We start from the raw sequence: 22933 nt of genomic DNA, 5'->3' as shown, positions 1-22933 counted from the left end.
AATTTACTTAGATAGGCTTGTATATAAAATGTGCAGGAAGTTAACCACACCCATAGGAATTAAGCACATATCCTTGCCTCCTAGAATCTGTTTTTCACACAGCACCAGGATTGATTTTTTAAAAACATACATCCAGTGATGTCAGTCATTAGGTTAAAATCCTGTGGTGGCTTCCCTCACACTTAGGTTAACAGCCCTTTGTGGACTGGCTCCACCTACCTTTCCAACCTCATCTCCTTGTATCTCTCCCTGCCCAGGAGACTTGGACCACACTGAGCTCTTCATTCCTCCAACAAGCCCTGCTGTTCTCACCTTAGGGTGTTTACATGAGTAGTTTCCTTTGCCTGGAATGTCATTCCTCTTGATCTGGGTGTGACAAGACAAATTGAGAGCTCAGTTTAAATACCGACTCAGGCCTTCCCTGACCACCAGCTCTGAAATAGCCATTCATTCCTTTTCTCTCTTTTATTTTTAAATTAAGATATAACGGACACATAATACTTTGTAAGTTTTAAGGTGTAAGGTATGTTGATTTGATATGTTTATATATTGCAGTATGATTACCACTGTAGCATTAGCTAACACCTCTATCACTTCACATAATTATCATTTCTTTTTTGTGGTGAGGATGATTAAGTCTAGTCTCTTAGCAGCTTTGAAGTTTATGAGACAGTCTGATTGATTACTCACTCTGTGTCACATCACTCCAGTTTCATTTTATTTTCTTTCAACTATCTTGTCTTTTCTTATGTGCATTTTTTGTCCAGCTCTTCCTAGTAGGATGTAAGCTTCACTAGAGCCAGGTCCTTATCTTGTTTACCGTTAACCCAGCATCTGGAACAGTGCTGAGCATGTACTAGGTCCCCGGAACATTTTGGTTCCATGAATGAATAATAGCTATATTGAGGGGAGGAGCTATATATTTAAAGCTAAATGTAGCTCTCTTAATTCTCTGAGGGCACTGTGATAAAGATGGCAGTGGGCCAAACGTTGAGGCTGAAGTTCTTGTTTCCCATTTATCCCTGTAAAACATTGTGGCCCTGGTGGGTCCCTGAGACGTGGGTATTGGGGTGGGTAGTAGAATTTGTAATAACACAGTCATATACATAATTTCAGTCATTATCCAGTCATTTTTTGGTATCTGTTAAACACTAGTACTGTCCTTGCTGCTGTATATTTACTATGTCATTTAATCTTAGGCATCAGTTTTCTAATATGTAAATGATATGTTTAGATAAAATGATCTGTTAGTTCTCTTATATCACATTATATGAATTTCTAGGAGAAGCTAAAAGATTATAGTTTATGGTGGCACACAATAGAAACAGACTAGTTCACTCGGAATACCTACCCAAGGTAGGTATTCATCCAGCTCTAATAAAACTTTAAAATTGCAAAGTTTAAACTTTAGAAAGGAGGAAGAAACCCAAAGAAGATGTTGGGTATCCGTCAGCTCATTCAGTCTTCTCAACAACCTGTAGAGTATCTTCCCTCCTTAAGGTCTGTGGAAACGGAGGCTCAGAGGTGTTATGTGCCTTGGCCAAGGTCACACACCTGTTAAGAGGCAGTGCTGACGTTCCCAAGCAGCTTCGATTGACCCCAGAGACCTGCTCCCAGCACGTAGGAGTTGTGTTACCTTCTGCTCACCTCTCCCCAGTAGGCTGTGTGGGGATCGACAGCTTGGACTTCTGACTAGGGTTTTCCTTCTGTTTCTCCCAGACCTCTGAGAAGGAGCTGATGTGGAGGAGCAGCTGAGGCGGTCCAAGATGACGACCACAGTAGCCACAGACTACGACAACATTGAGATCCAACAGCAGTACAGCGATGTCAACAACCGCTGGGACGTGGACGACTGGGACAACGAGAACAGCTCCGCGCGGCTCTTTGAGCGTTCCCGCATCAAGGCTCTGGCAGGTAGGGTGCCCTTGCGTCCCGTCACAGAGGCCTGGGGTGCCTTACAGGTCCCTTTGAAATCATCCACCCTGTCCCCCCTCTCAAGATCAGCTCACCTCTACTTGAACACGTCCCACCAGGGCAAGCTGACTGTTTCCTAAGGTGGCCAGTTTCCTATTTGGGGGAACTGTCAGTGCCCACAAGCCAAAGTGACTCAGAGCACAGGGTGGTTTTTATAGCTGTTCAGAAAGAGATGCCCTAGGCTTGTCAGAAGTCTCTTATTTTTAACACGTCTTACATTTCAGTATATTGAAGTATACTATACCTTAGACACAAAAATACAGTTTGACCCTGGAACAACATGGGGGTTAGGGGCACCAGCCTGCTGCACGGTCGAAAAATCCATGTCTCTCTCAGTCAAATCCATGTATTTGACTCCCCCAGAGCTTAGCTACGAATAGCCCACTGTTGACCTGAAGCCTTATCCATAACATAAACAGTCGATTAACACATAATTTGTAAGTTACATGTATGATATACTGTATTCTTACTGTAAAGTAAGCTGGAGAAAAGAAAACGTTAGGAAGAAAATCATAAGGAAGGGAAAATACAGTTACTGTACAGCTGTATATATTTATTGAAAATAAATGTGTAAATGTAAGTGTACCTGCACAGTTCAAATGCTTGTTGTTCAAGGGTCAACTGTATACAAACTAACCTGTTTACTTAGGGCCTGTGATATATAAATTAACTTGACCTGTTACAGTACTTGCTTTGAGTGACCAAGGTTAGTTAGTATCACATGCAAAGGTTTTGGATCTGAAAAACAATAGCTTAATCTGGTGAGGGCACATTTAATGCTGTAACGGGTAAGTCTGCCATTGATAAAGTTAACAGGCACACATCCCTTACTTCATGATTTCTCACTCCCCTGTTGCTGTTGAATACTTAGGGCACACTTTTACCAGGGCCCTAGATGGGGTGGGAGTGTTTTACCTTGGAATTGCCCTGAAAATCAGGAAGGGGTTCAGTCACAATGAAAACTCAGCAGTATTGAATATGTGTAAACCAAGGGGCCAGTGTGGAGTTTATTCAAAATCTTGCCTCTGTACTTTGAGACTCCAAATAAAATGATTTCCAAATGAGAAAAGTGGGTTTATGTATTTTTTCCCTAATATCTTTAATTATGACAAGCAAACGAAACTCATGGCTTAAACAAGTAGGTTTCCTATTAATTGTGAAGATAGCTGACTTTTTTGTTACCTTTACAGTGTAATCTGTTTATGAGGCATGTGTCATTTGGAGTTCTCTTGATTGTAAGCAAAAGGAAACCTAACCCAAAGTGGGTTTAAATGACAAAGAGACATGACAGAGAATAGTAGACAAATTCAGCATTTAAGCCAGACTTGCTCCTGGGCTTAGATGGTATGACCAGGATCCAGTTTCTTTCCACTTTTTGGCTTTCCTTGCTGGTGTGGACTCCATCCTCAGGTAGGCCCTTGGTTCCCTGGAGTCCCAGGATGGCTGCCCCGGGTCCCAGATCTGTTTGTAAGGACATCCAGTAGAAAAGAGCACCTCTGCTTGCTCAGTACTGTACTTACACTGTGGCCGTGGGATCAGTCTCACTGGCTTGATTGGCTGTGCTTGGGTCACGTGTCTCTCTCAGAACCGCTCTCCACCGGAGTCAGAAGAGGATATGCTGATTGACATCAGCTAATCAGAATGCATCTTGGGGTGCAGGGAGTTGCAGGGTCGGGAGTGGCAAGGGGTCAGTCCCACCCAAACAGCTTGGCTAGAAAATTTAGAATATAACAGGAAGGAGGAAGAGGGAAATGGATGTTGAGGATGCAGGCAACTAAATGCTATGGAAAAATTGTTCAGCTGCCTCAGGGTAATTTGTTTTTTGAGTGGTGGTGATTTGTAGGTCTTTCTTGAGCTTGCCTGATTGGAGGGCATAAATGATTAACCAGATAGTCACTCTAGAATTAGAGCTTTATTTTCTAGCTTATTCATTAACATGGAACCTTATGGAAACCATGATCATGTCTTGTGCTAGTGGATCGATTTGTACTTTAATGTCTTACCTTATTTTCTTGAGGTTTCCTTTGAGCCATTAGACCAGTATGATATTAGTGGCCGGTTATCTTTGATCATGAGTCATTTACTTTCTGGTTCCAGACTACCAGGTACAGTTGACCCTTAAACAACGGGGGTTTGAACTGTGTGGAGGATTGGTGTCCCTCACCCCTGTGTTGTTCAAGGGTCAACTGTAGTATCTCCCTTTTAAGAATTTTACTCGCAAACTGCAGAGCAGTTCCTTGCTTTGTTCTTTTCTGTAGTTCCAGTGGAGATCCCCAGCTGTCCTTAGGATTAATCAGTTGTCCTTACACTTCCTAAGATGTCTTTCCCTCTGTGTTATCCAGGTCCTTGAACAAATGCTAATAATAGTAAGCACAATTACAGTGTGTGTCAGGTACTGTTTTAAATGCATTGCATATATTAACAGTTAATCCCATAACAACTATGAGAGAGATTATTGTTATCTACAATGTATAGATGAGGAAACTGAGGCACAAAGAGATTAAGTAGCTTGCCCAAGGTCACACCGCTGATAAGTGACTGAAGGCAGACTGGCTCCAAAGTGTACACTCTACTATTTTCTTTATATTCAGTACAATGCAAAATGATTCAAAGCTCACTGGTGTAGAGAACTGATGATAGGTAATGCAAACATGTTTAAAAAGATCTTTAGAAGGCTCAGAAATGCATCCTGTGGCTTTGAAGAAGCCATGAGTAACCACAAGAAGTTGCTGAAAAGAAAACATGCTGCCTCCAGGATAAATAATGTGGAAAAAAAAAAAAAAAGAAAAGAAAATCAAAAAAAAGAATTACTTTTAGTGAATCCAGAAGATACCAGGAAAACCACCTGTTCATGGAAGAAATTATCTTGCTTATTATCTGACTTCCCAGTTCTGTGGGACAGAAAAGTCTCTGAGCTCTCTAAGAAGCCTTATAAGCTGATAGCGAGAGTAACAGATCAGACCAGCACCGTCTAGAACTGTGGTTCTAGAATTTGAGTGGTCTTCAGAATCACAGCACAGATTGTGGGCCCACTGCCAGAGTTTCTGATTCAGTAAGTCCAAGATGGTACTTGATAATTTACGTTTCTGACAGGTTCCCAAGTGATGCTGATATGGCTGATCTGGGGAATCCCATTTTGAGACTGGTGTAGAGTATCGATGGTCATCTGGTCTACTTCCTTGGGAGTCTGAGGCCATTTCATCTAGAAACAAAACAAATGAACAAACAAACCAAAAACAAACTCACAGATACAGAGATCATATTAGTGGTTACCACAGGGAAAGTGGGGTGGGTATGGATGAAAGAGGTGAAGGGGGTCCACCGTATGGTGAATGGATGGTAACTAGAATTGTGCTGGTGATCACTTCATAGTGTATACAGATGAGGAATTCTATTGCTGTAAACCTGAAACTTACATATTAAAGAAACCCTTTCATCTTTTAAAGAAAGGTAAAAGCTAAACATTTTCTTTTTACAAGTGATGGGTGTTTATGGTTTAGGTTATATTTTGTGGAATCAACACAAATTAGGGGAAGTAGGAAAAGTAGTCTTTTTTTGTGTGTGTGTGTGTGTGTGTGTGTGTGGTAGGCGGGCCTCTCACTGTTGTGGCCTCTCCCGTTGCGGAGCACAGGCTCCGGACGCGCAGGCTCAGCAGCCATGGCTCACGGGCCCGGCCGCTCCGCGGCATGTGGGATCTTCCCGGACCGGAGCACGAACCCGTGTCCCCTGCATCGGCAGGCGGATTCTCAACCACTGCGCCACCAGGGAAGCCCGGAAAAGTAGTCTTTTAAAAAGTGCACCATCTAGCTTGAAAATATTGATAAAGTAATTAAAATTAATATCTTTATGTCAACACTCATAAATAGTGAATTTAAAAAATTAGGAGGCTATGTACCAAAATATTCCATGTTTCTTTCTGAGTAACTTATTTCTTATTTGTATTTGAACTTTTTCCTGAAATAAATATGAACAATTTTGTAATTAGGAAAAAAAAACACCATAAAAACATCTTAACATCTAATATCACATTCAAAAGTTTTGATTAATTTTTCTCCCAAAATAATGGCATAGAGAAGTAGTAAGAGAAAGCCTGTGTATGAATGAACATTTTTTAAAATGACAGAAATTAAAAACAAGATTACTTTGGGAGTTGTCACTTATCAGCATTTATGAGATAAAATTTTGCAGGAGAGCCTTTCTGGTAAGGGATGGACATGGGAAAAGAAATTGACCTTGAGTTTATGTGGTTATGGGGAATTAAGAACAGCTGAGAAACATAGGAAAATGAGGTGAAAGCACCTAATTGTATCTTTTACATTACATGGATAGAGTAAATAACACATATTAGTGGCTGTATGTGTAAGCCAGATTCCCTTTAAACGTAAGTATTTATTTGAGTGAGCAAGAATTTTGGTGGAGCATTTAATCAGCTAAAGCAGTGATGTACTTTAAATGTCCAGATCAGTGCTGTCTGAAAGAAATATAATACTAGCCACATGTGATTTTAAATGTTCTAAGTAAGATATTTCACTTAATCAGACAATCCAAAATATTGTGTCAACATGTAATCAATGTAAAAAACTTATTATAAATGAGATACTGTACATTTTTTATACTAAGTCTTTGAAATCCAGTATATATTTTATTTCCCATGTTTCTTTCACATGGTCATTTTTAGTCCTGCATGGCCAGTGGCTGCCAGTTTGGACAGTGCATCTCTAGTGCCTTCACGTAGATGCTTTTATTGGTGAAAACTTTATAGATCCTGCTGAACAAATGTGGGCTTTAAAATCCCTATCATGAATTTGATCTCGAGTATAGTTGTGAAGCCATGAGTAGTTGGCCACTTGGCTAAATGTGAATTTAAATTCTGATGAGGAATAACCCATCAATTGAATGATTATTTTTAAAATAATCACTCTTTATATGTGTGTGTGCCTTCCACTTCTAAACTTTTTATTAAATGGACGCAAAGTAGCAACAAAGATCCTCCACAACATCCACACTCTGCTGTTTCTGCTGAAAACTTTGGCGTTGTTCTTGAGCTCGAACACTGTTTTTGGATGTAGAAGACTCAATAGCAGACTTGTTTAAACATGCATATTCCAAGGTGTCCACGCTCCCTCCAAAAAATTGAGATTCACTTCAGTGGGAGGGAGCACAGGAATCTGCATTTTTAATGCATACAATACTCTTTGAGAAACATTTTCCTGTGACACGGTCTGAAGTGTTCTCACTTAATATTCAAATCTTATTATCCTTGAGTATTCTCACCAAAGTGAAAATCAACTTTTCATCTCTCCTTTAAAATATTAGTCTGCCCTTTCCCCCCAGTAAGTAGGTCACAGTTATGTTTTGGTATCTCAGCACCTAAGAGGGCTTAATGTTCTGCCTGAACTGAGTAGAGAGCTGTCTCATGGCAGGAGGAAAACATTCTTGCTGTAACCCCTGCCCTCATTATGGCCCCTGTCTGGGTGCATCTTCCTGCAGGAGGTGATGGAGGTTCCCCCGCCTAACCCCAGTCCCTAGAGTTGTTTGGGCCTTTTAATTTGTAGTCTCCAGGAGGGCAGAACATTTCTTGGGGGCCTAAAGTAGCTCTCTAGTGCTAATTAAAATTAGTGGGGACTTTTCAAAAGTTATAGATAAAAAAATTCAGGCACAGGGTTTTCTCAGGAGGAAAAAGACTTGGATTCCATACACTGAGAATTAAAGCAGAACTTGCCATCTACTTTCTGCCAGTTGACTGCAAATTTCAAGCTGTCATTAAGGTTATATACTTAAATTATTTACTTAATTCCCAAATAGATAGACCTGTGCATATATGGTGGAAACTTATTTTAAAACTGTAAAAGATTTTTTAGTTTACCTTTTTTGAGAGATGTCTTATTGTCTTTTCTACCTATAATCATGAATTTTTAATTAGGTGGTTTAGATATTGGCTTCATATTTTTTAAGATCCCCTGTGCTACGGTGGTTTTACTTAGAAACTTCCCAGAATACGACTGTTAATTCACAATCAATCCCCCCTGCCAAGACTGAATACACAAACAAACAAATCTATGTAAAATATTTTACTTCCTTCTAGTGGAAGTATGGTGCCACCTTGCTATTGAATATGCAGAGATCTATAAAACATGGTCTGGAATGATCTAATTAGGAAGATAAAACCTATTTACATGAAATGTGAACTAAACTTGTACGCAAGTGCCAAGAAAGTAGTGCAGGCAATTAGTGCTGTAGTAATTTAGAGGGAAGGATTGATCGCAAGAGGGGAAAAAAAAAAGTCATTTTAAGAGGATGGGTCAAGTAATGTAAAGAACATTGGAACTTGGAGAGAGAGAGAGTGGAGCCTGAATCTTGGCATGGCTGCTTCCGTTTCCACTGCAGCAAAACAGAAGAGGCCTTTCACTAAAACAGAAAGTGCTTTTGGCTTCTCAAGATGATACACCACCTTGAGCTTGGATTCGTTCCTTGAAAATTAAGCTAGAGCTTTTCTTATTTGCATACTCATCACCCTGTTCAGATGGAACACTTTTATGCCCCAAGGGAAAGGCTTCTTGCATGATGGAGTGGATTTTTATAGTTAGGCTTAACAGATTTAATATCTACCCCATCTTTTTCCCCATCTATTCTTGAGGCTGTTTGCCTAAATTATGCATTATTTGGGATTATTTGTGAGAAGGGCATGGTCCCTAGTGCCACTAAATACACCACCCATTACTTGTGAAGTCTGAATCTGAAAGAGCATTTCATATCAAAGAGGTTCATGCAGGCTAGTGAAGAGGAGGTCTGTTTAGGTCATTACAAGTAGTCCTGGATTATACCCTCAATTTATTTTCTGTGTACATAAGGCTTCAGTAGTTTCCTGACTGTAGGACTGCAGGAATCTTTTCTTTCTTTTTTGGGTAGAGGTTCCTCAGATTTCCCTCCCCTCTCTTTCTCCTTACTGCTGTAGATGACGGCCTCCCGACTTTTGAAATCAGCTTGGATTTCCGCTCCTGTGCCTTATATTCTTCAAATTTTCTTCTCATCTCAGCAATGGCTGAAACTCCATAGCAGCTGAGATGAATGATCCTGGCTGGGAGAAACAGCCTACTATTCCTCTCCTTCATCAAACCTCTTAACCACACGCCATTCCTCTTCCTAACCCAGCCCGCATTCCTGCCCTTCAGTCTCTTTCAAGTTTCATTCCTCAGGTCAGAGAACTTTTCACTCCTCATCCCTTACTCATCTCTTACTGCACCTTAGCCTTTGTCTTAACTTCTCACCCCACCAGAGTATTTTCCTTAAGTCAGTCCCTTACTTTTGAGGAACTCCAGTCACCATTTCTAGGGGAAAATCCCATATACTTTATGCCTGATTTGTGATTGAACTTAGGGAATGTGACCTGTCTTTTGTTGGAGACTGCCTAGGTAAGCAAAAGAGGAAAAATTCATGATTTTTCTCCTCTCTTCTACTTTTCCTGGCTCTCTCTGCATATGTGCACCCTCCACCCACTGCCATCTGTCTGTCTTTTAAATATCAGCTTTACTGAGATATTATTTACATACCATAAAATTTACCCCTGAGAAGTGTACAATTCAGTGATTTTTAATATACTCACACAGTTGTGCAACTATCACCACTAACCCCAGAACATTTTTATCACTCCCCAGAGAAGTCGCATACATATTAGCAGCCGCTTCCCATTTTCACTCCTCCCCAGCTCCAGGCAGCCACTAATCTAGTTTCTGGCTGTGGTTTTGTCTATTCTGGACATTTTATCTAAATGGAATCATACTACATGTGGCCGTTTGTGACTGGTTTCTTTTACTTAGCAAAACATTTTCAAGGTTCATCCGTGTTGTATATGCATGTTATCAGTACCTCTCTGATTTTTCCCTCTGTTCTCTTACGTAAGTAATAGTGGTAGATTAGTGAGGAAGAACAGAAAAAATTCTATGAAAGTTACTGACAGCATAATACGGTGATTTTAGTTGGCAGTTGCCTGGGAATAGATGGCAAATACCTCGTAGGCATCTGAAAGTACTGTAGAGTTAAGTACTTCTTCATTTACCTGGATGTGGTCATCAGATAACCCGCCTGGTGGGTGTTCGGTCATCTCATATGGTTATCTTTGTCCCATCTGTTAAATTCACTTATACCGTTTAACTCTTTTGCCAGTTTTCTATCAACGTGGACCTGTGAGCAGGTAAAGAAGAAAATATAAGAAGGTAAAAAGAAAATACATCATTACATACAGTGCATTTATAAACTCCTGTCCACTTAAAAAACATGTCCCACAATGAGAACAAGCTAAAAGTGTCATGAAGTAGGTTTTATATTAACAATGGCAATTCAGATAGCTAAGGTTTTTATTTAACCACCATCTGCGGCAGTAACATTCAATTTAATTTTCTAATTTGTAGGGAAAATTGATGCTGGGTAGACGTTAAATAGTTTCTTAAATTATGTTTTGATGTTTGACACCAAGTTGATTAAAGAAGATGGCTTTGATTAATAAACTGCGTATTCGTCGATCGTTTTGACACGATCACATAGATAATAACCCAGTGGGAGGGTTCCGGGTAAGAAGGTAACAAGGTAGTTTGTGTCTGTTGATTGGCTTCTCTGGAAAGAATTCTGCATTCACAATTATTTGGGGTTAGTCCTTTCTGGTTTTCAGGAACAGAAATTCACTTGAGTGTCTGAATAAAAAAAGATAGTGTGTGGTGGAGTGGGGGTGGGGAGATTACTGCAAAGTTTCAGGTGCATGAGCCCCAGGAATCCATTAGTGACTGAGGCTGCTGTAGGGCTGGAGGTGATCTTCATCTTTCAGGAGGGGTGGGTACCTCATGGATGGGAGCCCCCTGCATAGTGCTGGTATCTGCTCATCATAACTCAGCTCACCGATGGCTTTGGTATACTGTGGTTCCAACTCTACCTCCTGCCAATCTTTCTGTTTTGACGTCATTGCTAAACGACTCAATATCCTGGCCTCCTCTGGTTCAGATCTCTGTAAGGTTGAATATGGAGTTGGGGCTCTGATTGGCCCGGATAATATTTTTATACCAGTTCATGACCAACTGGTTACTTACGAATGATTACCTTTAAAAGAGTTACCCAGAACATTGGTGAAGAGCAGGAAGTCATATGTATAAAACATACAAGCTGCGTTCATCCACAGATTAAAGGGGATTTGGCTGGCAGTTGGAGGCTATGGTTGGCATTTCTAATGCAGAATTGTGGTGTGGTGGGGGAAGGTATTTTATATTAGGACTTTTGGGGAAAGATATTGGTATATCTTGTGTGATCAACGGAAGAGCTAAGCAGCCAGTCTGAGGGAAAGGCAAAGTGCAGATAGGCCCCGGAACAACAGAAATTATGGCTTTCCATCTCTCAATCTCTTGATTTTAGTTTCTGTCTCTGCCCCTGCAGGTGGTCTTTCAGGTAGCAGGAGATGTGGTTGCCATGTGCCCATGGACTTTGCGATCTACCACTTGCCCCATTTTTCTAGTTCCAGTTGGAAACATTGGGGCTGTTTGCTACGTTGGAGGATGTAATTTACGAGGCTTTGGTCATGGGGTGACTCGTGAACCGGTGCACTGTGATGTAGGGTGTAGAGGGATGTAAGAACACAGTAGCTCTCCCTGGAACCACATGGAGGTCCTCCTGAAAAAGGGAGTGGGTGTTGGGCAGATGGCAGTATATAACAATAAATGTTCACGGCATGTTTTCTGATAGATTGATGTCCTTGATTCAGAGGGAACACTATTTTATAAAAATGGCAGGATGACCCTCTCCACTGACTAACAGCTTCCTTAAAACAAAGCAACCAATAACCTTACAGCTTCCTTTAAGATCTTTGAAGAAGTAAATAAAGAGAAATGAACATTAGCGTGTCAGTCTTCAGAATATGTCTTATTAGAATTAGTTGTTCAGTCTGTACCTAAGTTAATTTGTGAATTTGCTTGGTGATTTAGTGACTTGGAAACAGTCTATCCCATTCTTTCTTCTGGGGCCTCAAGGACCAGCACATTCTTAGAGTATGACAGGTGCCCAGTAATAGAGTGTCATTCCAGATTTTTTAGCAGTATAGTGACGTAAGTACAGTATTAGCATGTTCCTTACCGACATGTAATCTATTTTGGGAAAATAGACTGTATGTATAAAACAGTCAGTGCACGCGACAGTATTACACAGAAGTGTTGTGACACTTCCCCAAAACCTGAATCTTGGTCTCTTCATTTTCTGGTTGATAGAGATGTCTATTTTCCACAATTCTTATCTCTTCTAGAGTCTCATTAAGTAATTTTCAAGGGAAGTTTTAATCTCTTTCTTGCACACCTGTGAGTTTTCAGAACCCTAAGGTAGTGACATAATTGGGTGATGGGCACATGTTACTGGGTGAGGCTGATAGAAATTCTGTCACATAGGTTTACATTTCTGCAGACTCCTCTGATTTCTTGAACATGCATGTGAAATTGCTTCATTAGCCACATCATTGTGTCCGTAGGCATCGTAAGAAACAGATGGACTGAAGTCAGGGAGATGCTGGGCCATTTGCCAGGTCCCTGGACCCTCCCTGCCTTGCATGTTACCGTTTGGATCACCCTGTAAGTCTTCAACAAACCCAAGCCCTCGCCACTGGCTCTAGCCTGAGCATTATTAATTTTGTGTGTGTGCTCAAGGTGGATGTATCCATACTTTGTCTCTCTGTCTGACTGCTAAACTCCTCAAAGACAGTGACAACGAGAATGTTTTTTTTCCGGCATTCCTTGCATAAGTCAGAATGCGATTATGTACTTTTACTTGTCAGACTGAAGAACTGATTCATGATCAGAACTACTAAATATCACTTCATTTGGGGGAAATTTCTCCCTAATTTCTGTAATACCATTGAAAACTTAGTTCTATGTATTTAAGAATTTTACATTAAAATATATTATAAAATAATGCCTTGCATTGTATATTGTATGTTACAGTGCATGCATTGTTAAAAAAGAAAAAAGAAAGAAAGTCCAAACTACGGAAGTAGACAGTGAATGTTTCCCCTCCCCCAAACCTGTCTCCATCCCTAAAGATAATTCCTTTTAAAAGTTTGATGTATATCTTTTGGGATATTTTCCATGTAAATTATTAAAACAGTAGCAGGACCAGCTGATTGTTAGAATCTGGAGTTTAGTCTTTTCCCCACCAAAGAGGACTGTCTTAGATTTTCGTTCTTGCAGGAGCCGATCTCCTTACTGCATTGTCACCTGAAGAGAGGCTTTTGGAAGTTTGGGGCATTGTTTGGAAGCTGGTACGAGCCATTCTACAGTGGATCAGACATCCTTCCACGATGCTCTCAGGGTGGCACCTGCCTCCTTTTGTGCTGCACTTGTCTGCCCCTAGGGTTTTATGCATTTTGGCCAGAAGAGCTAAAGCTAAAGATTTCTTGATTTGTCTTCTCCTCTTTCAGGTCACTGCAGTGTTTCTCGACCTCTTCTCTCGTTGTCTTTTGCCTTCCATGTTTCTGGGATACTAGAGGTGCTCAATGGGGGGGCATCTCTAAAGAGGCACTCACTCCTGGTTGGGCCTGCAAGTTTGCCTGTGTTCTCCTGTGTGTCATCATTAGCCTCAAGTGGGTGCCGGCAGTTGGAGTTTGATAATTTAAAGGTTCATCACAAATTTGTAAATGCTGGCCACAGTTTTCCTCCTGGAATACTGTATTGTGACTTTAAGGACATAGGGAATTTGGCGAATATGGTGGCCACACACACACGACAGAGAAGGAATTGCTATCATTGTAGTATATGGTTCCTAGAATACTTCCGTTTTGCTTCAACAGCCAAAGGCCACTCATCTGTCCCCTAGACTAGGCTCCAAGTGGACTCGAGTGCTATTGTCATGATGGTTGTTTTCACTGGTGTCTAATTTAAGCCTTTTCTTCTGTGGTTACCAACAACAGAAACAATCTAGTAACTTTCTGAACCCATGGGGCTAGCGGCCTGTCATTTATCCAGCTTGGGCCCGTGGTCAGTTTTTACCTTTTCTCTAGCCAGGATGTGGGTTTGACAGTTCCATGGATTGATAGTCCTGAAGCTGTGTTATATACTGATGTTGGAGAAATAAGTTTACAGACCACATCTTTTAGCCCTTTGTGTGTCTCTACTGTGAAAATACAAAGTTTTGTACCTGGAACTGGTTGTCCTGCAGAGGATCAGTATGTACCTCTTGCTTTTGCCCTGAGCCCCTAAACGCACCGTTCCTGGAGCTGTCTCCATGCATTTGAGGGAAGGCCTGTATTAGTAGGGATGCTTGTAAATAATGGAGAGGTATTTAAGACTGCCTTGAGAATTATGGGATGGAGAGGAGGCAAGGCTGGAGAAGGCACTTGATACTAATTTGAAACCCAAAACCCCTGACACTGAATTAACAGGTGTGCTTGTGCTTTCTTTGTGCATTTAATCAGCTGTAATCTTCAGGTGTGCCCACATGTAGGTTTTTTTTTTTTTTTTTTTTTTTTTTAACTCCCTCACATTCAGGGAGCCATTTTAATTGGCACACCCAACACCGTTATTATCTGAACTGAATTTTATCATGAAGGATGAAGTTTCTATGTTTTTTAAACTGAATGGAGGACTCTAGAGTAATCACGTTGATCTAATCTATAACTGACTTAAGATTTTCAAAGAAAGAAATTTGAGCAAACTGTCAGTAAGAAATATAGCTTACATGGCAATCTAGTACACACATAAATTTATGTCCAGATCTTCATTGACTTACGATAAGGTTATGTCCTGATAAACCCATCAGCAAGTTGAAAATGTCGTAAGTCAAAAAAAATGCATTTAATACACCTAACCTACTGAACACCATAGCTTAGCCTTGCCTACCTTAAACGTGCTCAGAACACTTACATTAGCCTGAATCTAACAAAGCCTATTTTATAATGAAGTGTTGTCTATCTCATGTAATGTATTGTTTATGCTGTACTAAAAGTGAAAATGAGAATGGTTCTGAGTGTATTGGTTATTTACCCCGTGACCACCTGGTTGACTAGAGTTGCTGCCCAGCATCACGAGACAGTATCATACAGCATATTGCTAGCCCAGGAAAAGATCAAAATTCACAATTCAAAGTATGGTTTCTACCGAACGTGTATTGCTTTTTCAAAATCGAGTTGAACCATCGTAAGGAACTGTCTGTATGTGGGTATATGTGTGTGCACCCACATTTCAATTTCACAAAGTAGTGTTTACGTGTATTTCATGAGATGCTCTGCTATTTTTCATTCATTTTTTTTTTAATGCTAGTGTTGATCCGCTAATTAGAGTTTATAACCAACAGTGTTGGAAAACCCTGTGATAACAGGTCCATTTGAAAGAACATCTAAGTGGTCTCTCTGTTTTTAAGCTTTATGAATCATCATTATTAGAGTGATTATTTGTTTTTGTTTCATTCATTTATTAGTGAATGAATGAATAAATGAACTCTTTATTGAGTACCTACTATGTACCAGGCACTGTGATTAACATTAGAAATGCAGCTGACCCTTGAACAATGTGGGGGTTAGTGATGCCGACCCTCTGTGTCAGTGAGAAATCGAAGTATTGTATAACTTTGCAGTTAGCCTTCTGTATCATGGTTCCTCTGTATGTGTGGTTTTGCATCTGCTGGATTCAACCAACCGTGGATCATGTAACACTGTAATGTAGTATCTACTGTTGAAAAAAATACACATAGAAGTGGGCCTGCACAGTTCAAACCCACGTTGTTCAAGGGTCAACTGTATAGAGATAGGTTATGAAGTGAAAACAAACTTGTGGCCAGCAGAAAAGATTTTCAGTTCTCGCAGAGGAGAGGCAATGTCAGTAGATGGAAGGGAGTTACAGGCTGAACAGGTGGTGCCCAGAATGGCACGATGGTGCCTGGCTGTCTTGGGGAGCCATGCAGAAGTGCAGAAGAAGCTAGAGAGAGAACCCTAGAAGTGCACGAGGAGGGCCTCGAATGCCACGCGAAGGAGTTGTCTTTATCCTTAAATTTAGCCTGTGGTTTTCAACACTGAGTTTGGGAGAATTTTTATTTTTAAGTAGAATTGTATTTGCTACCTCAATATCTAAAATGGCAAACTTGGAGCCACTCTGGATGAAACAGAGTGGCCTTACCTGGATTTCTACCTCCAGGGGTCCTGAGCCTTCTAGTGACTTAACCAGAGAACCATTGGTAGGATGGCACTTGGGTCTCAGCAGGAGCCCTCTGGGGATACCATGGAGGAAGGCCTAGGAGAAAAGCTAGATAGAGGGAAGCCATTTGGGGAGACTGTCCTGTTTGTCTGGAGGAGATTAGTAGGAGGCCCTGAAACTGGGGCGGTCGCCAAGGGTTTGAGAGAGCAAGGACTTAAACTGTTAATGAGAATCCCTAGGACTTGCTCTCCAGTGGGCTGTGGAGGGGATGGGAAAGGAAGGAAGGAGGAGCATGAATCTGGTTTTGGTTATATGAAACCTCATGCTAAGTTTTTTCTTCTGGGTTCCAGATGCTTGGGGTATCTTGAGAGCTGTATGGGGTATTTTGGTCACAAATATGCACGGCAGGCCACTGTTCAGTATTTTGTTTTTGTTTTTGCTCTTATCACGTGGCCTCTAGTTTTCAGGATTATACCACGTTTTCCTTAGCTTGCATTTGCCTGTATTCTCCCCAGCCTTTGGAAAACACATGGGCCCCGAGCTCTCTCGTCTGCCTCTCCGCATGCCCATGTGCGGGTCCTCCTAGGACCTGAGCACCTGGCTGTTCCTAGGCTTGGATTCAGGCATCCAGGACCATCCGTCACAGGGCTGATGCTGAGAAAGGAAGAGTGGCTTTTGAGGCCTGGGATCTGAGATTAAATCCCTGCTCTGCTACTTACTAGCTGTAAGGTAGTGGGGCAAAGTTACTTCTATAGGATGAGAATCATAATATCCTCCCTGTGGGATTGTTGCGAGAACTTTCATGTGGAAGCTGCCTAGCTCAGCATCTGCAGCACAAGGTAGGCATGCGTGGGAGGTGCTAATTATAACATTGCACTAGGAAGATAAATCTCCTGAAGAGAGGTCTCCTCTCTCCTTCTGCAAGGAGGCCTTCCATATTAAGAAATGCTACATTAATACATGGTCGGAAGATCACAAGTCAAGGTGGAAAAGCAAGAACTTTCAAAGGATGCCTGTCTGATGGCCTAAAGATAGTGCCGACCTGTGGCTTTGTTTGCTGCGGTGTTTAGAGGGCATTTGTGATTCCAGGCCTTCTTCTGGGGAGTAGGAAAAGCATTGGAAAAGACTCCTTTTTAATTAAAAAAAAAAACCCTAATATGTTGTTCGCGTTTGCATCTTCTCTTGATGCATTTTCCTGTTTTGGGTTTGTACTCAGTGCACATTAAAATGATCAGAACCCTAAACATTCATTGAGAGAATGATTTAGGGGAAAAGTTCCATAAAAACATTTAAAAACTTTTCTTGGAGTGGAGGTTGAGAAATTTATTTATTTTTTTCCCTGCAAACAACCAGGATTGGAGGGAGGGAGTGATGGAGATGGGAGTGGGAGACCTGTGTTGCTTGGAGGGGGCGGGGTGAGCTCAGCATAGACCATCCAAGTTGAGTAGGCCGGCGCTTGCTGGGAGAGGGTTGATCCTTCATGGGGGTTATTAGGTTTGATGCTCTTCCCTTCTTGTTGAGACAGCTGTAGTTTGGTATCAGGGGATAATACAGAAGAAGTATTGCTAGATTTTCAGGGGAATTATTTGTAATACTTAAACTTTGTGTATCATTTTCATCTTGGGGAAGATTATAAAAATATTACCTAAATATTAAGAGCAGTCTTCAGTAGGGGGCGTTAGCCCCCATTTCACAGATTTCAGTCTGAGATTTTCTGAATTAGGTTGTTATTTGCCCCAGCCTTCCTACTTTAGTAGTAATATAAATCAGAGGCCCCTGCGTTCCAGGGCCGTAATTGAAAGCCTCTGATGCCTATCTTTGACCTATCTTCTCTAACTCTCTTGTAAATTGCCCTCCTTCGCATAAGTATTTGTAGGTATCTGAATGCCTTTTAATTCACGAAAAAAAAAATCTTGTACCTCTTCCTACAGTTACTCCATATCAGAGAATTATGAGTAAGACTCTGAGATACCTTGCGTAAACTTAGAAGGTTAGAACTGCTGGAGGAACAGAAATTAGAGCAAAGTTTTTAGAGTTGTTTTTTTTTTTAAGTAATGAATACTCATTTATGACATCAGTGGTGATTGAGCTTATTTTAAAACCTTTTCTGATAGAGCCAAACATTACCTATGTTTAACAGGAAAGCTGAATCAAGAATCAGATATTTTACAGAGTTCTTTCTTCTGATTGTCACGCGCAAGAGAAATGTGACCAGTTTAAAAAGGGAGGCCTGGCTTCCCTGGTGGCGCAGTGGTTGAGAATCCGCCTGCCGATGCAGGAGACACGGGTTCGTGCCCTGGTCCGGGAAGATCCCACATGCCGCGGAGCAACTAAGCCCGTGAGCCATGGCCGCTGGGCCTGTGCATCCGGAGCCTGTGCTCCGCAACGGGAGAGGCCACAACAGTGAGAGGCCCGCATACCGAAAAAAAAAGAAAAAAAAAAAAAAGGGAGGCCTAAGTGACTTATTTTTTAAAAAGGTCAAATATTTATCTGTGTTAAATAGTATACTAAAAAGATATGGTGGTATGAATTACCTCGTAAGGTATGGAGGTATAAAATATATCCTAGATATGACTGTTGGTAGGCTGTAGAAACAACTTGAAAAACATTTTTAGAAAAGGGGTATGTTTATATTTAAGGAAGGATGAAATTAAGTAAGTGAAGGTATCCTGGGATACCTGGGCACTTTGTTTACCGTGCCTACTATTGCATTGCTCTTCTACTGTTAGAGAAAAGCCAGGCATTAAAGATGGGCATTATAGTCTAGGGAAAACTTTTTTTAGGTCCCAAAGCTTTTCACAGCGTTGACAAAAGGGCTTCAGCTGGGAAGCTGTTGTCAGTATCGTTTCTGCAGTCAGGAGATCGAGGTGCTGCTGGGCTTGGCTGGTTGAGACTTTAGAGAAATCATGCAGCCTCTCTCTCAGCTTCAGTTTCATTTGGAAAGCGAGGGACGGGCTGGTTGGGTATTCTAAGGTCCCATAGGCCTCCAAGAGTGTGTGTGGGCTCCTGAGGAGTTAGCAGGCTGCCTTCCTGTGGTTACCAAGGTGAATCTTTGGCCTCTTTTCCCAGTGGTTTCTGTGTACACAGTGAGATGCAAACTGTGTATAGGGATGATAGCAAACGTTGTCCTTCTCCAGGAAATGATAAATGCCATGTGACTCTTACTCAAGTCCTAGTCTCTTGTTAATTTTTTGTAAACTTTTTATGTTTGATGCGTCAGAAGCGCAGGCTCCTGTAGAGTGTTAACGAGACTTTGATTATAATCACTTCAAATTGCAGGCCCTTCTCCTGTGTAATGATTTTTGCCATTCGCCTTTCCATAATCTTACATAGTCAGGATAGAAGGACGCTTTGATCAGTAAGAACTGTGATCTGTTGCTTCGTGAGCCCTCGTTACACTAAAATTACTCTTAACAGAAAACTATGTATGTGCACACATTAAGAGGATATCAGCAAGTCTGAATATTTCATGAGAGTTGATGGAGTATCACAAAACCTTAAGAGTACGGAAAACTCCTCTGTTAATATCAGCCAAGGTGATCCTGTGCACATGAGGGCCTGCTCATGGACGCACACACCACACCCACACCCAAATTGTATAGATGTATGCATGCCTGCTTAACTATGAAGTGTTGCTACTGACTCTTCCTAAACTACCAAAAACTACTACTACAGATTTGTGTATTGGGGATTCAGTCTCAAAGAGGCTGACTGAAAAAATAGTTTTTGAACAATTTCGTGAAGGGTGGACTTGCAGAGATCAGAAGGCCTGACCCTAGGGGTAACTGCAGTACATGGAGGTTACTCTACAGCACTATGTACGCAGACATGAGGCTTGGAGGCATTTTGGAGTCAATAAGTACTTTATTGGGACTTTTGTTGTAAAAATGAGAGTTGGCAGGATTCCAATACAGTTTTTTTTTTTTCTTAAGAGTTGAAGAGAGGACTTGGAGGGATCAGTGTGTTAGTTGATAGCATTTGAGAACGTTTTGTTTGAGTTTGGAGTCATAGACGCGTAACATGGCCTTAGGTCAGCTTTTCTTCCCATACCCAGTAGTGGATTCCCACAGAGTCAGTACCAAAGCTTTTTAATTTCATTTAACTTTATTTTTAATTGTGGTAAAAAAAAAAACACATAACATAAAATTTACCATGTTAACCATTTTTAAGTGTACAGTTCAATAGTGTTAACTGTATCAACATTGTTACGTAGCAAATCTCTAGAACTTTTTCATCTTGCAAAACTGAAACTCAATACCTATTAAACAACAACTCCCCAATTCCCCCTCCACCAGCTCCTGGCAACATCCATTCTACTTTCTGTTTCCTTGAGTTTGACTACTAGATACCTCAAGTAAGTGGAATCATACAGTACCCGTCATTTTATGACTGGCTTATTTCATGATGTCCTCATAATGACTTAGCAGAGTGTCCTCAAGGTTCATCCATCTTGAAGCATGTGACAGGATTTCCTTCTTTTTTAAGGCTGAATAGTATCCCATTGTATGTATATACCACATTTTCTTTATCCATTCATTCATTCGTAGACATCTGGATTACTTCCACCTTTTGGCTCTGATGAATAATGCTGCAGGGAACATGGGTGTGCAAATATCTCTGAGATTCTGCTTTCAGTTCTTTTGGATAAGCCCAGAATTGGGGTTGCTGGATCATATGTAATTCTATTTTTAATTCTTCGAGAAACCATCATACTGTTTTTCACAGCAGCTTCACCATTTTACATTCACACCAACGGTGCACAAGGGTTCCAATTTCTCCCCATCCTTTACTGAAACTTTTATTGTTATTGAGATAAGATGTAGTGGAAAAAGATACCATCGTGGTCACAATTCGTGGTTTTCCTGGTGGATGATAATTTAAAAGGGTGATAAGAATGGTAATAAAAAGATGAGTGGAGAGGTGGTTATAGTTGAGCATGGCAAGTTTTAGAAAAGAGCTTAGTCTCTCTCTTCTCTGACTTCATTCTTTACCTGTTGTTAAAGTGCTGGTTATAATGAATAGATTCATTCATCAGATGTGTTTTTAAAATGCCTCCTGAGTAAACTATTCCCTCTGAACATCATAAGAATAATAGAGGACTTCTCTGGTGGCACAGTGCTTAAGAATCCATCTGCCAATGCAGGGGACACAGGTTCGATCCCTGGTCTGGGGAAAATCCCACATGCCGCGGAGCAACGAAGTGCATGCGCCATAACTACTGAGCCTGCGCTCTAGAGCCCGTGAGCCACAACTATTGAGCCTGTGCACCGCAGCTACTGAGCCCGCATGCTGCAACTACTGAAGCCCACACGCCTAGAGCCCGTGCTCTGCAACAAGTGAAGCCACTGCAATGAGAAGCCCGTGCACCAAAACGAAGAGTGGCTCCCACTAGCTGCATCTAAAGAAAGCCCGTGCACAGCAACGAAGACCCAATGCAGCCAAAAAAAAAAAAAAAAAAGAATAATAATAGAGAAAAATCTAGTGAAGAAAACCAAGAGAAAGGGGGTCTTTGAACAACAAACCTTGGGATTCAGTTTGTTTGGGACTGACTGTGTGTTCGGGTCTCTGCTGGGCTGGGAGGGTGAGATCCAAGGGGCCAGTACCACAGTCTGGGGCCTCCTTGTCTCTCAGCTGGTACAAGTTGGATGTCAGAGAACACACAGAAAGATATGGGTCATCTGCCACTTAGTACAAGCGTGTCGGCTCCAACTTGGTGTTGGATCCTGGAAGGGAGGTGGGAGAGGGGATGAGGATGCCCTTTCTCTGATTTCAAGCCCTGGGCCCACTTCACTGACCGAAAGGCTCAAGAAATGCGTGCCACTGCCTTTGTCCTCAGCCCCCGATACCTTCAGGTTTTCCCTGGAAATGAAAGAGGCAGCAGGAATTCAGAAGGCCTGCTGTCTGATTGCTGGTGTGCAGTGACTTACTCTGCGTCTGGGGGCATGCCACTCTGTGCTTCATTTTCCTTCTCTATAAATGAGATGGTTGGCTCAGGTGGGTGAATTTTGAAAAGGACCTTCTTGACACCTGTTCAGAGTTCTAGCTCTCATCTCCTTGTGAAGGATTAAGGTATGGATGGGGGGTGATACATAAGGTGGAACAGGCCCTGCGGTTTACCATATGGTGTCCACTATCTCACAGAGCCCTTGCTCTGTTCAGGCTTCTGTTCAGTGTGCAGTCTTCTGAAATGCCTAAGTCGCTTTTGAACAGTTGTTTCTTAGAGGATACTGGGCTAGGTGTGGAGTGAAGGTTATGTAAGACTTGCATCTGCCCTAAAACAGATCATGATGTATTGCTAAGAGCGTTATATCCAGAGGACCCTGGAGATTTTCTATTTTATTTTATTTTATTTTTTTGGTGGTACGCGGGCCTCTCCCATTGCGGAGTGCAGGCTCTGGACGCACAGGCTCAGCGGCCATGGCTCACGGGCCCAGCCGCTCTGCGGCATGTGGGATCTTCCCAGACCGGGGCACGAACCCGTGTCCCCTGCATCGGCAGGCAGACTCTCAACCACTGCGCCACCAGGGAAGCCCTCTATTTTAGATATCTTCGTTTTTAGGGAGAGCATTTTGAGAAGCCAAGGGCCGGGTGCTGGGTCAGCAAGGCCAGTCAGTGTCAGAAGCTGAGACTGGAGTCCACTTTTCACTTCTCTTGAGTCTGTAACGGGTGCATTCTCCATTATTTTAATTAGGTAGATAAGACTGGTGCCCAAGAAGAGATAAGCAGTACTCTAAGGCAGCACACAAAAGGTGCCAGACGATGCGGGGGCTGACAGTATGGGTATAGGGTTTCTGAAAAGGAGCAATCATTCC

At 41.7% G+C, this 22933-nt stretch overlaps 1 protein-coding gene across 8 annotated transcripts in view; it reads left to right on the top strand.

Annotated features, from left to right (window-relative positions):
• Window positions 1-22933, top strand: part of SPTBN1 (spectrin beta, non-erythrocytic 1) — a 193492-nt gene that overhangs the window by 53310 nt on the left and 117249 nt on the right. For all 8 annotated transcript variants that reach the window (XM_059078921.2, XM_067007591.1, XM_067007595.1 and 5 more), the window contains one exon: window positions 1720-1914. In XM_059078921.2, the coding sequence (XP_058934904.1) occupies window positions 1767-1914 (148 nt within the window). In that variant the 5' untranslated portion in view covers window positions 1720-1766. The remainder of the gene's footprint in view (window positions 1-1719; window positions 1915-22933) is intronic.

The sequence above is a fragment of the Kogia breviceps genome, chromosome 11 (genome assembly GCF_026419965.1).
Source record: "Kogia breviceps isolate mKogBre1 chromosome 11, mKogBre1 haplotype 1, whole genome shotgun sequence".
Classification (NCBI taxonomy): Eukaryota; Metazoa; Chordata; class Mammalia; order Artiodactyla; family Physeteridae; genus Kogia; species Kogia breviceps.
This window is presented reverse-complemented; position numbering and strand designations above follow the sequence as displayed.